The sequence below is a fragment of the Narcine bancroftii genome, chromosome 1 (assembly GCF_036971445.1).
Source record: "Narcine bancroftii isolate sNarBan1 chromosome 1, sNarBan1.hap1, whole genome shotgun sequence".
Classification (NCBI taxonomy): Eukaryota; Metazoa; Chordata; class Chondrichthyes; order Torpediniformes; family Narcinidae; genus Narcine; species Narcine bancroftii.
The window spans coordinates 164,563,475-164,581,619 of NC_091469.1; the positions used below are offsets into that span (position 1 = coordinate 164,563,475).

The following is an 18,145-nucleotide window of genomic DNA, read 5'->3' on the forward strand; positions in this document are numbered from 1 at the left end:
CAGTTGATTCTGGCCTGGACCCAGAGGAGTGGAAAATCACAAATGTCACCCTATTATTCATGGAGAGAGGGAGGCAGACAGCAGAAAGGAAATTATAGGCCGGTTTGCCTGACATCAGTGGTGGGGAAGATGTTGGAGTTGATTGTCAAGGATGAGGTTACGGAAAAGTTGGAGACACATAACAGGATAGGCCAAAGCCAGCATGGTGTCCTTCAGGGAAATTCCTGCTTGACAAACCTACTGGAATTCTTTGCTCATCAGCCGGCTGGGTGAGCGAGAGGTAGGGGATGTTGTGAATTTGGACTTTCAAAAGGCCTTCAACAAGGGCCGCACGTGAGGCTTCTTCACAAGACGAGAGCCCATGGAATTACAGGAAGGACACTAGGGTGGGGAGAGCATTGGCAGGCGGGCAGGAAACAGAGAGTGGGAATGAAGGGATCCTGTTCTGATTGGTTACCGGTTCCCAGTGGTGTCCACAGGGGCCAGTGTTGGGGCCACTTCTTTTTACCTTGTGTAGAAATGTTGTGGCCAAGTTTGCAGATGATACAGAGACAGGTGGAGGGGCAGGGAGTGAGGAGGGGACGTTGAGGCTGCAGCGAGACTTGGACAGATTTGGAGAATTGAGCAAAGAGATGGCAGATGAAATCCAATGTTAGGAAGTGTACGGTCACAGACTTTGGTCGAAGGAATAAAAGGGCCGACTGTTACTTGGATGGGGAGAAAATTCAAAATTCGGACGTGCAAAGGGACTTGGGATCCTTGTGCAGGGACCCCTAAAGGTTGACCTCCCAGGATAAGTCAGTGGTGAAGAACGTGAATGCAATGTTGGCGACAGATCTAGAGGAATAGGATACAAGAGCAGGGATGGGATGTTGAGGCTTTATAAGGCCGTGGCGAGGCCTCCCTTGGATACAGGGACAGGTTTGGACACCTTATTTAAGAAAGGATGTGTTGGCATTGGAGAGGGTTCAGAGAAGGTTCACAAGAATGATTCCTGGAATGAAGGGATTAGCAGATGAGGAACGTTTGACAGTTCTTGGACTGGACTCCTTGGAGTTCAGAAGAAACATTTCAGATGTTGAAAGGTCTGGACAGAGTAGATTTGGCAAAATTATTTCCCATGATGGGAGAGTCTAGGACAAGAGGCCACAACTTCAGGATTGAAGGGCGTCAGCTTAGAACAGAGATGGGGAGGAAATTCTTCAGCCAGAGGGAGGTGAATCTATGGAATTTTCTGCAATGGTCGGCTGTGGAGGCCAGGTCATTGGGTGTATTTAAGGCAGAGATTGATGGATCTCTGAATAGACAGGGCATCAAAGGTCATGGGGAGAAGTGTGGGGAGTGGGAGAATGGATCAACACATGATGGAGTGGTGGAGCTGAATTACTGACCTGATATTGGCAGGCCAAATGGCCTATTCCTGCTCTCTCATCAATCTTATGGCCTTACACTTGGCAGCAATGAACACAGAACTAAAGATGTCAGATCTGCTGGATTTTCTGAGAAAGATGAAACCACTGGATGAAGACGATGAGGAAGATTCAAATGAAGATGAACTGGCCAGAGAGTTCAGAGTGAGTGGTTCCACCCGTCTCACACCCACTCACCCACACAACCCACCCACACACTCACCCAACCACCCACCTGCACATCCACCTGCTCACCCACCCACACACCCACCCACTCACTCATCCAACCACCCACCCACACACCCACCCATACTCACACACCCACACATACCCACACACACCCACCCACACACCCACATATCCACACATACTCATACCCACCCACACACACACCCACACATAACCCCCCACAAACATACACCCACACCCACACTCAACCACACACGCACTCACCCACACACACACACACAACCACATACACATTCACCCACAAGCACACCCACACATAACCCCACACACACACACCCTCCCACACACCCACCCATTCACTCATCCAACCACCCACCTACACACCCACACATACTCACACACACTCAACCACACACACACACTCTCACCCACACACATACCCACACTCTCACCCACACACACACCCACACACACCCACACACACTCACCCACACTCACCCACACACACACACCCACATACACACACACCCACACACACACTCAACCACACACACACACACACATTCACCCACACACCACACCCACACACACACACTCACCCACACACCCACTCACACACATACCCACACTCACACCCACAAACACACACTCACACCTACACACACACCCACACACACACACCCACTCACCCACACACACACACACACACACACACACACACACACACACACACACACACACACACACACACAGATCATAATGCCATTAGTTTCCAGTTAATTATGGAGAAGGATGGGTCTGGACCTTGGGTTGAGATTCTAAATTGGAGAAAGGCCGATTTTGAGGAAATGAGAAAGGATCTAGAATGAAGTAAAACAGTAAAATCTGCAGACACCTGGTTGAAGTAACAACACGACGCTGGAGAAACTCAGCAGGTCAAACTGTGTCCTTTATGTAGCAAAGGTAAAGATACAGAATCAATGTTTCAGGCTTCAGCCCTTCACCAAGGTGTGGGTAAAATGTTGTCAGGCCCCACACCGTCACCATTTTGTTCAGGTGCCTGTGAACATTTTACCCACACCTTGGTGAAGGGCTGAAGCCCGAAACATTGGTAATGTATCTTTATCTTTCGGATTCAGATTCCGGTTTATTATCAGAGTTCATACACGACATCACATACAGCCCTGAGATTCTTTCTCCTGCTGGCCAGGCATGTAACATGAGAGAGGGAAGGGTTAGATGTGGAGATGGTTTATATAGGCCTGCACTGTGATGTAACATTCCACGTTCTATGTCACTCAAAATTCAAACCCTAAGGAAACTGTGTCTCTTTTAATTGCATTTTTAATTTGTTTGTCTAAAAGGCTCCTTAATGTTGCTGCTAATTAGGTACTGTTAGAAATAGAAGTACCTTTAAAGAAATTGCTCGAGACAAAAATTGAGAACAAAGAACATTTATTACAGCAACAATGCAAAGTTGGGTGCTTCCCCTTACCCTGGGAATACACACAGACACTGGGGCTCACCCAACTTTTATACAGTTGATTTCAGTATAGGAATACCCTCCCCCTTACATTCTTCTGCCTCCTGCTGGAGAGGTTTGGCATTAGGCAATCCTGCCTGCCTACATGCAATTTCAGTATACTTGGAGGACCAGGGGGTATCCTGTCGGTGTCCCTTCATGTTATTGTCCTTATTCACACCTTCCTGATTCTCGGGGCTACAGTCTCTTGATATACAGAGTTGGCTCATCCTGTCTAGGGTTGGCTAATTTAATATGTATAAATCTGTGTATGGTTAGCTAATTAGATATGTAGGACTTGGTACTTCTGTCCAGGGCTAGGAGACCCTTATCTGATCCAGACTACCTCAACTTCCTACATTCTATTGTTCCTTACCACTCCTTATCTTAGTCTTATGGTCTTGTCACAAAGACTAGAAGATTCTTATGTTAATCGTGCTGACTCTGCTTTCCTGCATCCTAATCCCCAAGTTCATCCTGTTTGTACTGGTTACAGCCATTAACTGATGTATGAATTTTAGTTTCCTTCATGTTCATAATTTTAGATCAGTTTTCCCATCTCTCACAGTACCACAGAATATTGGGAAAGAATGGTTACTGAGGCCCACTGTGGGACACTATGGAATCAGGGTTGAGGCTCTTTGTCAGAATTCACATGACGCCCAAGGCGTTCATGCTCTTCACATTTCACATTTACTGTCAGAGTACGTGCGCAGCCTGAGATCCTTTTTTCCTGTGGGTGAGGCAGAATTACCACTAATTGGTAGGGCAAAATAAAAACTGTACACAGTGTAAACGTGTAAACAGATAACGAATGTAAACAAACTGACTGTGCAATACAGAGAAAATTTAAAAAGTCAATAAAGTGCACAAGTACGAGTCCTTAAATGAGTCCCTGATTGAGTTTGTGGTTGAGGGGTCTGATGGTGGAGGGGGAGCAGCTGGTCTTGAACCTGGTGGGTGCGAGTCTTGTGGCCTGTGATCGTACAGATTCTATCACCAATGTGACTATGTACAGATGATAGTGTAGGATGACTGTGATTGGCTGAGAGTGTAGCACCACCTACTGGCAGGTCTTAAAGGATTGCTCCTCGCCAGACCAGGTCATTCTGAACTGGTCGACCTACTTGTGATCTGCTCCAGTCTTCTAGTTAATAAAAGCCTTGGTTTGGATCAACAAGTCTTTGGTTCTTTCGTCGTGCTCTACATGGCCCCGACACCTCTTTCCTAATGGCAGCAGTGAGAACAGAGCGTGTGCTGGGTGGTGTGGATCCTTGATGATCGCTGCTGTTCTCTGACAGTAGTGTTCCCTGTCGATGTTCTTGATGAAGGGGATGGGTTTGCCTGTAATGTCCTCGGCTGTGTCCACTACCATTTTGCAGGGCTTTACGCCTGGAGGTATTGGAATCCCCATGCCAGACCATGATACAGCCGGTCACTACACTTTCCACCACACCTCTTTAGAAATTTGCCAGGGTTTCTGACGTCATATCAAACCCCTGCAAACATCCTTTATCTTTGCCATATATTTTTCTGCTCCTTGATGAGAGGCTCGAGCCCGAAACATCTGTTACGGAGCTTTATCTTTTCTACATGAAGGACACTATTTGACCTGCTGAGCTTCACCAGCATCGTGTGTTTTTACTTAAGGATCTAAAAAGTATAGATTGTGATTTTTTTTTGGTCAAGGATGTTTTTAGTTAGTGGAAAGCAGAGTCTGAACATTCCTGTTAGGATTACAGGCAAAGAGAACCTGGGTTTTTGAGGGATATTGGGGATCTGGTTAAGAAGAAGAGAGAGGGGTATCGTAGGAAACAAGGTGCAAATGAGGTAGATTCTGTTATTGTCAAGTAATCAAATAATCTTACACAAATTGCCTGTTGCCTGCTGTAAGGCAGACAGATTCGCCATCAGTTGAAATCGCCCAGTGCCTCTTACAGTCAGAGAAGGGAAAGTAAAAGAGAGCCACGCCCCCCCCCCCCGCCCACCCCCGCAGGGTGTCCTGGATTCGCCTCTAGCGCTCCCACAGCTTCTGCAGCCGCAGAGTCCAGTGCAAACCATTGGTGACCTGCAGTGCCCTTAATGCCCTCGCACATCCCAGATCAGCCAGTCTTGAGCCATTGTCCAGCAGTCCACGGCCTGGGGTGTGACCGCAGTCGCCAGCTGCCCGTTGCCCGTGCGTTCTTCAGCCTCAGAACCTCTTGCTGGTCCACTGCCGGGATCACAATCCCACAGTTCACCTCCCCTGCTTCTCCTTCTCAAAGCCGTGGGGTGGAGGGCGGGGGGGAGGGTTGGTCTCCTCGTTTTATGGTGCCCTGCACCAAATCTCCCCTTCCCCGGAATCAGCAACGCTGCTGAAGACAGGCACTGCCATCTTGGGTGTAGACCCTGTGGTCACAGGGTTTTAAAATAAACCACTATTGGTTCCTTTAACAGGCCATTTAAAGCCTGTATGGATACGTTGGGAATAGAACGGGGCGGTCACTCCCTAAGGGAGCACTGTGCCCCTGTCCTTACCCCCAACCCCGGGTCTGCACCCACTTTTCTTTGGGTTCTTGGGGAGTTGCAAAGGAACTGACCATCCGAGACCCTCGCCTCCATGAAATGACATTTATTTATTTGTATATTTGAATACTTACCCTGCATACGTATTATTGGTCTGGACGTGTTTTACGTGTCTGCGTGTTTTACTCTGACGATCAGAGAACACTGTTTTGTCGGGTTGCACTTATACAATTAGATGACAATAAATTTGAACTTGACTTGAGGATATAAAAATAATGCAAGAAAAACCTCAAGAAAGAAACCAGAAAGATGTGACGTTGCTTTGGGAGACGATGTGAAGGGAAATCCTCAGGGTTTCTACAGGTACATTAAGAGTGAAAGGATAGTAAGGGACAAAATGGGTCCCCTTGAAGATCAGTGGTCGGCTTTGTATGGAGCCAAAGAGTGGAGAAGATCTTAAATGTATATTTTCCATCGGCATTCACTCAGGTTGTGGGAAGTAAGGAAAACAAGCAGTGAAGTCATGGAACACGTACAGATTAAAGAAGAGGAAGTGCTTGCCGTCTTAAAGCAAATAAGGGTGGATAAATCCCCATGGCCTGACAAGATATTCCCTCAGACCTTGAGGGAGGCTCATGTAAAAATTGCAGGAGCTCTGGCAGAAATATTTTAAAATCTCCTTAGCCACGGGTGAGTTGCTGTAGGATTGGAGGGGAGCTCACGTTATTCTGTTATTTAAAAATGACTCCAAACGCAACTCTGGAAATTATAGGTCGGTGAGCCTGACATCAGTAGTAGGTAAATTATTGAAAGCTGTTCTAAGAGATCAGATATACAATTATTTGGATAGCCAGAAACTGATTAGGTATAATCAACATGACTTTGTTTGTGGGAGGTCATATTTAACCAAACTTGTAGAGTTTTTCAAGGAGGTTATCAGGAAAGTTGATGAAGGAAAGGCTGTGGATGTTGTCTACATGAACTTTAGTAAGGCCTTTGACAAGGATCCACATGGGAGGTTAGTCAGGAAAGTTCAGACACTAAGTATTCATGGTGAAGTAGTGAACTGGATTCGACAATGGCTGGACGGGAGAAGCCAGAGAGTAGTGGATGATGCTTCTCAGACTGGAGGCCTGTGACGAAAGGTGCCTCAGGGATCGGTGCTGGGACCATTGTTGTTTGTCATCTATATCAATGATCTGGATGATAATGTGGTAAAATGGATCAGCAAGTTTGCAGATGACACTAAGATGGGAGACGTTGTGGACAGAGAAGAAGGTTTTCAAAGTTTGCAGAGGGATCTGGACCAGCTGGAAAAATGGGCTGGAAAATGGCAGATGGAATTTAATGTAGACAAATGTGAGGTGTTGGATTTTGGAAGGACAAACCAAGAAAGGACGTACATGGTGAATGGTCGGGCACTGAGGAGTGGGGTAGAACAGAGGGATCTGGGAATACAGATAGGGTTGTAAAGAGAGCTTTTGGCACCTTGGCCTTCATAAATCAAAGGATTGAATCCAGGAGTTGGGATGTTATGGTAAAGTTGTATAAGACATCAGAGAGGTCATATTTGGAGGATTGTGTGCAGTTTTGGTCACTGAACTACAGGAAAGTTATCAATAAAATAGAGAGAGTGCAGAAAAGATTTACTAGGATGTTGCCTGGATTTCAGGAACTGAGTTACAGGGAAAGGTTAAACAGGTTAGGACTTTATTCCCTGGAGCGTAGAAGAATGAGGGGAGATTTGATCGAGGTATTTAAAATGATGATGGGGACAGACAGAGTAAATGTAGGTCGGCTTTTTCCACTGAAGTTTCCAGAGAACATGGGTTAAGGGTGAAAGGGGAATAGTTTAGGGGGAACACGAGGGGGAACTTCTTCACACAGAGAATGGTGGGGGGTGTGGAACGAGCTGCCAGCTGAGATGGTGAATGCAGGCTCAATTTTAACAGTACCGAAGAGTTTGGACAGGTACATGGATGGGAGGTGTATGGACAGGGTGCAGGTCAGTGGGACGAGGCAGAATTATAGTTTGGGACAGACTAGAAGGGCTGAAGGGCCTGTCGTCTATGTTCTATGGTTCTAACCTTCCCCAGCACACAGTCCCAGAAATGGCCACCATGATGATCCGGCTCGTCAGCCTCTTTCGTCACTCCCTAACATTACTTGGCAGGACCTCTTCCCCAACTCTGCCTGTGTCGTTGGTAGCAATATGAAGCACGGCCTCCCCCTTCAGGATATTCCACACCTCCTCAGCGATATCCTGGACCCGAGCACTCGGAAGACAGCACCACATGTTTCGCATTCACAGAATCTCCTGTTTGCTCCGTGTGACTGTCGAGACCCCTCTGATCATCTCTCAACCTGACTTCACCTTTCCCTTCCGAGGCTCCGAGACAACCAGGGTCCGACTGGTCTGGCTGCTGCCCGGCCCAGACAGCCCCGCCCCCCTCCCCCCCCCCTCAGCTGTACCTCTCTGCTTCCTCTTCACAGAGCCTGTCGAATTACCCGCTGCATTCCTGCACCGTAGCCAAGGAGCCTCACAACAGCTGCAAGAACCGGTTTCCCACCATCATTCCGTGTGAGTGTAACCTGCCAATGTGTTGGGGCTAACAGATTCACCCTCTCCGGCCAGCTGCATGGGACCTGGTGGCGGCAGCCGAGCTTTACAGCCAGGCCATTTGGCCCAAAGTCCCTGCTGACCCTGGAGGCCTAGGTGGAGACCTCCCGGACACCATCACGGGTTGGAGGGAGGGGGGGGTTTGGTCACGTTTTCTCTTCTGCCAGCCCGGCATGTGGTGGTGACATGATCGGCACCGAGGTGGTGAGGCATCTCACACATCTCTGGGTCTGCAGCATGCAGGAATGGCAGTGCGTCTGTGCACTGCTCCTGTGCGTATGACAGTAACATCCAAACTCCCAGGTCAGCATCAAGGTGGGCCCGTGGGGTGGGTCAGCACAGGGTCGGTCCCTGTCCATCAGGGGGGCGAGCAGGGCCTGCATTGTACACGGGACGGGGCAAGCAGTGAACTGCATTGTACACAGGATGGGAGTGCGCAGGGGCCCATATTGTACACAGGTGGGGTGAAGTGGGGTGGGGAGTTTGAGTGGGGTATTTAGGTGGGGTGAGCACGTGTGGGGAAGGGTTGGGGTCGGGCTGGTTGGGGGGTGTTGCAATGAGATGCCGGGGTGGATGTCGTGGGGGTGAGGTATGTGGGACACCCCTCACTGACCCCATGCTGACCCCTGCACTTTGACCAGTTGACAACTCGCGGGTGGTCCTCATGGGTCGAGGAGACGACGGGTTCATCAACGCCAGCTATGTCCACGTGAGTGTCTGTGGGACTCCCTCCCCTCCCCTCCCCCCTCTGCTCCCCCTCTCCTCTCCCCATCCACCTCCCCTTACCTCCCTTTCCTCCCCTCCTCCTCCCCCCTCTTCCCCTTCCCACCTCCATTACCCATCTCCCATCCCTAGGCCCAATTTTGGTTGGGGGGGGTGTCATGGGTCAGAGATGAGGTTGAAGGGATCGAGGGTCTGGCGGTCTGGGTGGGGGTGATGGTGGGAGTGAGGTTGAGAGGGAGTGAAGGGGTGGAGGTGGGGATGAGGGTGGTGGTGAGGGGGAAGGTTGGAGTGAGGGTGAGGTGGGATGAGTGTGAGGGGAGGGTGGGGGTGGGAGTGAGGGTGGGGTTGGGTGGAGAGGGGATGAGGGGTGAGGGTTGGGGAGGGGATGGGGATGAGAATGGGATGGTGTTGATGGTGTGGGAGGGTGTGAGGGTGGGGAAGGGGGTGGGGATGAGGGTGGTTCGGGGTGAGAGTGGGGTTGAGGGAAGGGGAGGGGATGAGGGTAGGGTAGGGGGTGGGGTAGGGTGGGGATGAGGCTGAAGGAGAGGGTGATGGGGAGGGGATGAGGGTGAGGGGTGAGGGACCCTCTGACACTCTGCACCATCTCCTCAGGGCTATAAGAAGCAGAACAATTACATCGCGACTCAGGGTGAGACCCCCAATGGACCATCCTCCCCTCACTGACCAACCTCTGCACTGAACTCTAATCTCCGACCCCTACCCTGACCTCCCACATTCACCCTGATGTCCAACCCCACCGTGACCTCTGACACCCACCTGACCACCATTCGCTAACCTGACCTCCATCCCCTACCCTGACCTGCAGCCCCAGCCTGAGTGCAGGCGGACAGTTCACTGGCGGTGTTGCCCATCTCCACAGGACCACTGGCTGTCACCATTGGCGACTTCTGGCATATGGTGTGGCAGGAAAAGTGCACCACCATCCTCATGTTGACCAAGATCAATGAGCAGGGCAAGGTGCGTGACCCCTGCAATCCTAGTGACCGATTCTGCTCTCCTATGACCCCAGCTGGCCCCTGATTCTCTCCTTCTGCCCTCCTGGATGACCACATCCTGCCCTGTGATCACCTTTGCTGATCTCTGCTGCTTTCCTGTGATCCCTGATGCCCCAGCCTTTGCACCCTGATGCCCTCCTGTGGCCCCAGCCGATCCTCCTGTGACCCATGCTGAGCCCTGCCTGCCCTTATGTGACCCCTGCTGACCTCAGCTGCCATCGCATGACCCCAGCCTGCCCTCCTGTGACCCTTGCTGACCCCAGCCGGCCCTCCTATGACCATCCTGACCCCAGCCTGCCCTCCTATGACCCCAGCCTGCCCTCCTGTGACCCCTGCTTACCCCAGCCTGCCCTTCTGTGACCCCGACAAACCCGCCGGTGCCAGGGTAACTCCAGCCTTTGCCTTGCAGACCAAGTGTGAGCAATACTGGCCAGCGGCCGGCAGCCAGACCTTCGGGAAGTTCACAGTTTCCCTGCTCAATGAGTGGAGCTGCCACTCCCAGGAGTTCATCGTCCGCACCCTGCAGCTGCAAAAGGTCAGGGGGTGAGGGGGAGGGTGCAGAAGTCGCTCCGGGATGAGGGGGAGGGTGCAGAGGTTGCCCTGGGTCGTGGGGGAGGGTGCAGAGGTCGTACTGGGGTGAGGCGGAGGGTGCAGAGGTTGACCCTGGGCGAGGGGGAGGGTGCAGAGGTCACTCCGGGCGAGGGGGAAACATAGAAACAAAAAATAGGTGCAGGAGGAGGCCATTTGGCCCTTCAAGCCTACACCACCATACATTATGATCATGGCTGATCAGTACCCACTTCCTGCCTTCTCCCCCATACCCCCTGATCCCCTTAACTACAAGGGCCAAATCTAACCTTCTCTTAAATATTGACAAGGAACTGGCCTCATCTACTTCCTGTGGCAAAGAATTCCACAGATCCACCACCCTCTGAGAGAAGACATTTTTCCTCATCTCAGTCTCTCAAAACCTCCCCCTTTTCTTTAAACTATGACCCCTGGTTCTGGTTTTTCCCAGCACTGGAAACAACCTTCCTGCGTCTAGTCTGTCTAACCCCTTAAGAATTTTATATGTTTCTATAAGATCCCCCCTCAGTCTTCTAAATTCCAGATAATTCAAGCCCAGTTTATCCAACCTTCCTTCATATCCAAGTCCTTCCATCCCTGGTATCAGTCCAGTGAACCTTCTCTGCATCCCCTCCATGGCGAGGATGTCCTTCCTCAGATAAGGAGACCAAAACTGCACGCAGTTCTCCAGGTGTGGTCCCACTGTGAAATATAAAGTGTTCACAATCACTACTCTGGAGACAAAGTCTTGGAGAACAGGTTCAGCTTTATTTCGAGTCTGCAGAGCTGGGTGTCTCTTAGTCCCAAGACACACCGGAGGTCCAAAATCATCTCTCTTTTGTACAGTCCCGCGCACAACATCACCACCATTTAGTCTCTTCCAATTGGAATTTCAATACCTTACAACCTCCCCCTTTTCCCTTCCATCCCTGCAGATATCACACAGTCCCTCCCTCATCATACATTGCATGTTATGTTAATTAGGCACTCCCATCCTTAGGGGCATCGAAGTTAATATTCATGTCTTTATTAAGCAAGTGCAGTGCTGACTGTGGGGTACCCTAGGTCACTGTGCCAATCCAAACCAGATTCCTTCATTCTTGAGGTTTCTGATAAGAAAGGGGCCCATTAGTTAGTGCTGTCTATTTTCAAGCTCTAATCTACATATTTCACATTCCATCACTCTTCGCAGAGCGGCGCTAGTTTAATCATCTTCAGCCATTTTTCACATCACCAAGGCCCTGTACAGCTGGAGCAGGATCTCCCTACTCCTGGACACGAATCCTCTCGCTATGAACGCCAACATACCATTCGCCCTCCTCACTGCCTGCTGCACCTGTTTGCCCACTTTCAGCGACTGATGCACAGCAACACCCAAGTCTCTCTGCATCTCCCCTTTTCCTAAACAGATACCATTCAGATAATAGTCCTCTTTCCTGTTCTTACCTCCAAAGTGGATAACCTCGCATTTCTCCACATTATACTGCATCTGCCATGTCCTGGCCCACTCGCCTAACTTGTCCAAATCACTCTCCACCCTCCTAGCATCCTCCACACAGCTAACCCTGCCATCCAACTTCGTATCGTCTACAAATTTCCAGATACTGCTATCTATTCGCACATCTAAGTCACTGATATATATTGTAAACAATTGTGGCCCCAGCACTGAGCCCTGTGGTTCCCCACTAATCACTGGCTGCCATTCTGAAAAGAACCCATTTATTCCTACTCTTTGCTTCCTGTCCCTCCACCAATTCTCTATCTACTTTAATACCATCTCTCCTATACTGTGCTTTTCAAGTTTGTATGCTAATCTTCTGTGCGGAACCTTATCAAATGCCTTACTAAAGTCCATATATACCACATCCACTGGTTCTCCCCTATCCACTCGACTGGTTACATCCTCCAAAAAAACTCTATTAGATTCATCAGACATGATTTTCCCTTCACAAAACCATGCTGACTCCTTCCGATGATACACTACTCTCCAAATCTACTGTGATTACATCTTTAATAACTGATTCCAGTACCTTCCCTACTACCGATGTCAGGCTAACTGGTCTGTAGTTTCCTAGTTTCTATCTCTCTCCCTTCTTAAAGAGTGGGGTTACGTTGCCCACCTTCCAATCCTCAGGAACTAATCCAGTATCTAAGGAGGTTTGAAAAATTATCACTAATGCATTCATTATTTCCAGGGCTACTTCCTTCAGCACTCTCAGATGCAGACCGTCTGGCCTCGGGGATTTATCTGCCTTTAATCCCTGCAATTTAACTAATACAACCTCTCCACTTACAATTATTTTCTTATTCCCTCCCTCACATTAGGTCCCTAATCCTCAACAACTTCCTGAAGATTAGTTATGTCTTCCTTGGTGAAGACAGAACTAAAGTAGTCATTCAGACAGTCTGCCATGTTCCCCATGATTAACTCACCCGTTTACAGTCATTTTTTATGTTCTCTGCCATCTTCCTCTCATAATCCATTTTACCTTTCCTAATTAATCCTTTTGGCCTCCTCTGCAGAACTCTGAATTACTCCCAATCATATAACAGTTTATGGCATTGAAACAGGCCATCTCGGCCCTACAACTCCACGCCGGTTCACTCAAACAACTCCGCTAGCTCCCCCCTCCCACTCTCCGCCCATAACCCTCCAACCCCCTCCTATCCATGTACATATCCAGCCTCCTCTTAAATGAAAGAATTGACTCTGCCTCAACTATTTCCTCCAGAAGATTATTCCATTCAGCCACCACTCTCTGAGTGAAGAAACATCCTCTAATATTTCTCCTAAAATTTTGTCCCCTTACCCTCAACTTGTGTCCTCTTGTTTCAACCTACCCTGCTCTCAGGGGGATGAGTCTACTTGCATCTAGTCTATCTATTCCCTTCATAATTTTAAACACCTCTATCAAATCCCCTCTCAACCATCTACGCTCCAAGGAATAAAGTCCTAACCTCTTCAAACTTTCTCTGTACTCGAGGTATTTTAAGCCGGGCAACATCCTGGTAAATCTTCTCTGCACCCTCTCCACCTATTCTATATCCTTCCTATAATTTGGAGACCAGAACTGAACACAATACTCCAAACCTGGTCTCACCAATGCCTTAAACAGCTGCAGCATCACCTCCCAGCTCCTATACTCTATGCTATGATTTATGAAGGCTAACATACCAAATGCCTTCTTTAACCCTGTTAACATGGGAATCCACCTTCAAGGAAAACTGCACCATAACTCCAAGATCTCTTTGTTCTTGTACATTCCCCAATGTCCTCCCCTTTACTACATATGTCCTAATTTGATTATTTTTCCCTAAAATGAAGCACCTCACACTTCCCTACATTAAATTCCATCTGCCATCTTTCAGCCCAATTTTCCAGACAAACCAAATCCCTGAAAACCTTCCTTGCTATCCACCACTCCCCCTTTGTATAGTCTGCGTATTTACTTACCCAGTTAAACACCCCATCATCCAAATCATTAATATAAATTATGAACAACAGGGAACCTAGCACCGATCCTGGAGGCACGTCGCTCGTCACAGACTTCCATCCTGACAGACAGTTGTCCACCATGACCCTCTGCTGTCTCTCCTCCAACCATCTCTGAACCCATCTTACTATTTCTATATTAATCCCTAGTAACTGAACCTTCCTTACTAACCTTTCATGTGGAACCTCATCAAAAGCTTTACTAAAATCCAGATAGACTACATCAATTGCCCTACCTTCATCCACCTTTCTTGTCACTTCTTCGAAAAACTCAACAAGGTTCGCCAAACATGACTTCCCCTTCACAAACCCATGCTGGGTGCACCTGATCAATCCCTGCTTATCTAGATATTTATACACACCATCTCTAAGAAAACCCTCCATAACATTCCCTACCAAAGAAGTCAAGCTTACAGGCCTATTACTTGGCCGACACCTCATGCTTCTTTTTAAACAATGGAACTACATTAGCAACCTCAAACCCTGCGGCACCACACCCTCGTCCAGTGATCACTGAAAAATCACTGACTGTGCCTCCGCTATTTGCTCCCTGACCTCCTTTAACGTCCTGGAGAAAATCCCATTCAGAATATTTTTTTTTACTAGTTTATATGCTGCTTCTTTGGATTTGACACTCTGTCGGATCTCCCTTGTTAGCCAGGGATGCGCTACCCTCCTTGATTTATTCTTTCTACAAACTGGGATGTACATCTGTTGTACTTGCTCCAAGCTATCCTTCAACGATGGCCATTGCATTTCCACCGTCAGTCCTTTAAGTACCATTTGCCAATCTATTTTAGCTAATTCACCTCTTACTGTCAAAATTACCCCACTTCATGTTCAGAACCTTTGTATCTGAATCAACTCTGTCACATTCCATCCTAATGAATAATTCCACCATATGTGGTCACTCTTGCCCAAGGGGGTTCTTCACAACAAGATTGTTAAATACCTTACTCCATTACTCAATCCCCAGCCCAGAATGGCCTGTTCCCTCGTCGGTTCCACGACATGCTGGTTTAGAAAACAATCCCACATACATTAGAAGAAATCCTCTTCCTCATCACCCTGACCAATTTGGTTCACCCAATCTACATGTAGATTAAAGTCACCCATTCTAACTGTTTAAGTTTAGAAAGAAATAGATATCATGTATTTGATTAATCGTTGACCCTTTGTCTTACCATATATAACCACTTACAGCACAGAACAGGCCAGTTCGACCCTACTAGTCCATGCCGTAGCAAATCCCCACCCTCCTAGTCCCACTGACCAGCGCCCGGTCCATACCCCTCTAGTCCCCTCCTCTCCATGTAACGATCCAGTCTTTCCTTAAATGCAACCAATGATCCCGCCTCGACCACGTCTGCCGGAAGCTCATTCCACATCCCCACCACCCTCTGCGTAAAGAAATTTCCCCTCATGTTCCCCTTATAATTTTCCCCCTTCAATCTTAAACCATGTCCTCTAGTTTGAATCTCCCCTTTCTTAATTGAAAAAGCCTATCCACATTTACTCTGTCTGTCCCTTTTAAAATCTTAAACACCTCGATCAAGTCCCCTCTCAATCTTCTACGCTCCAGAGAAAAAAGCCCCAGTCTGCACAACCTTTCCCTGTAACTCAGACCCTGAAATCCTGTCAACATTCTCGTGAACCTTCTCTGCACTCTCTCTATTTTGTTTATATCTTTCCTATAATTTGGTGACCAAAACTGTACACAGTACTCCAAATTTGGCCTCGCCAATGCCTTGTACAATTTCATCCTAACCTCCCTACTCTTGAATTCAATACTCCGATTTATGAAGGCCAACATTCCAAATGCCTTCTTCACCACACCATCTACCAGAGTATCAGCCTTGAGGGTACTATTTACCATAACTCCTAAATCCCTTTGTTGCTCTGCACTCCTCAATTGTCTACCATTTAATGTATATGACCTATTTAAATCTGCCTTTCCAAAATGTAGCACCTCACATTTATCTGTATTAAATTCCATCAGCCATTTCTCAGCCCACACCTCCAACCTTCCTAAATCACCTTTTAATCTACGGTAATCTACCTCACTGTCCACAACACCACCAATCTTTGTGTCATCCACAAACTTGCTTATCCAATTCTCCACCCCTACATCCAGATCGTTAATATATATAACAAATAATAGTGGACCCAGGACCGAACCCTGAGGAACTCCACTAGTCACCGGCCTCCAATTGGACAAACAATTTTCCACCACTACTCTCTGACACCTTCCATCCAACCACTGCTGAATCCATTTCACTACCTCCTCATTTATACCTAATGCCTCCACCTTTTTTCCTAACCTCCTGTGGGGAACTTTGTCAAAAGCTTTACTAAAGTCCAAATAGACAACATCCACAGCTTTCCCTTCATCAACCTTTTTAGTAACCCCCTCGAAGAACTCAATCAGGTTTGTCAAGCATGATCTACCCCTGACAAAACCATGCTCCCTATCAATCCCTGTACCTCCAAATATTTGTAAATACCATCCCTCAGAACACTTTCCATCAACTTGCCCACCACAGACGTCAGACTCACGGGCCTATAACTCCCAGGTTTACATTTAGACCCTTTCTTAAACAGCGGAACCACATGCGCCACCCTCCAATCCTTTGGTACCACCCCCGTGGCCAGTGACATCCTAAATATCTCTGTTAATGGCCCTACTAACTGTCCACTAGCCTCCCTGAGTGTCCTTGGGAATATTTTGTCCGGTCCGGGAGATTTATCCACCTTTATCTTTTTTAACACAGCCATCACTACCTCCTCGGTTATCCTTATATGCTTCATGACCTCCCCACTATTTTTCTTTACCTCAACTGGTTCAACATTTTTTTCCCTAGTGAATACCGAGGCAAAGAAATCATTCAAAATTTCCCCCATTTCCTCAGACTTCTCACTCAGCCTACCCTCCCTATCTACAAGGGGTCCAATTTTATCTCTCACTAATCTTTTACTTTTAATGTACTTATAGAAACCCTTTGGATTTATTTTTACTCTGTCTGTCAAAGCCTTTTCATGCCTTTTTTTGGCCTTTCTAATTTCTTTCTTAAGATTCCTTCTACACTCCTTGTAGTCCTCCTTCAACTTCTCAGCTCCCTGCTCTTTATACCTCTTGTACACCTCCCTTTTTCTCCTAACCAAATTTCCAATATTCCTCGAAAACCAAGCCTCCCTATGACTTCCAGCCTTTCCCTTGATCCAGACTGGGACATAACTACTTTGTACCCTCAAAATTTCTTTTTTGAATATCCTCCATTTTTCATTAACATCCTTACCTGAAAATATCCTGTCCCACTCAATACTCCCCAAATCCCTTCTTATTCCTACGAAATTTGCTCTTTTCCAATTCAGAACCTCAACTTTAGGCCTCTCCTTGCTCTTCCTTAAAACTACCCCAAAACTAACAGAATTATGGTCACTAGACCCAATTGGTTCTACAACATTAATGTCCGCTACCTGATCTAGCTCGTTCCCTAACAGGAGATCCAGTATTACACCATCCCGAGTCGGTTCTTCTACTAACTGATTTAGAAAACAATCCTGAACACATTTAACGAACTCCAGCCCATCCAGCCCTCTAACCGTATGGGTATCCCAATCATGTGTGGGAAGTTAAAATCTCCCATGATCACTACCCTATGATTTTCACACATATACGTTATCTCCCTACAAATTTGTTCCTCTAATTCCCTTGGCCCATTTGGTGGTCTGTAATACACCCCTATTAGCACCCTCTTGCCTCCTCCACCCCTCAATTCCACCCAAACAGCCTCACTGGTCGCTCCCTCCATACCATCTTGCCACCTCACGGCAGTAATGTCCTCCCTAACAAGCAGAGCAACTCCTCCTCCTTTTTTACCCCCTCATCTATCACATCTAAAACAAATGTATCCTGGAACATTAAGTTGCCAGTCCTGCCCCTCCTGTAGCCAGGTCTCACTAATTGCCACAATATCGAGACCCCAAGTATCTATCCATGCTCTCAGCTCATCTACCTTGTTCACTATGCTTCTTGCATTAAAATATATGCATCTCAGAGAATGACCCTCACATATATTCTCTTTTTTACCTTCTACCCTA

General features: G+C 47.7%; 1 protein-coding gene across 1 annotated transcript in view; it reads left to right on the plus strand.

The window, feature by feature from the left end:
* The window catches only part of LOC138746535 (receptor-type tyrosine-protein phosphatase kappa-like), an 85,489-nt gene that overhangs the window by 56,548 nt on the left and 10,796 nt on the right, over nt 1-18,145 (plus strand). The window contains exons 10-15 of the mRNA XM_069904827.1: nt 1,459-1,574; nt 8,119-8,206; nt 8,887-8,954; nt 9,581-9,617; nt 9,849-9,946; nt 10,394-10,519. Of these exons, the coding sequence (XP_069760928.1) occupies nt 1,459-1,574; nt 8,119-8,206; nt 8,887-8,954; nt 9,581-9,617; nt 9,849-9,946; nt 10,394-10,519 (533 nt within the window). The remainder of the gene's footprint in view (nt 1-1,458; nt 1,575-8,118; nt 8,207-8,886; nt 8,955-9,580; nt 9,618-9,848; nt 9,947-10,393; nt 10,520-18,145) is intronic.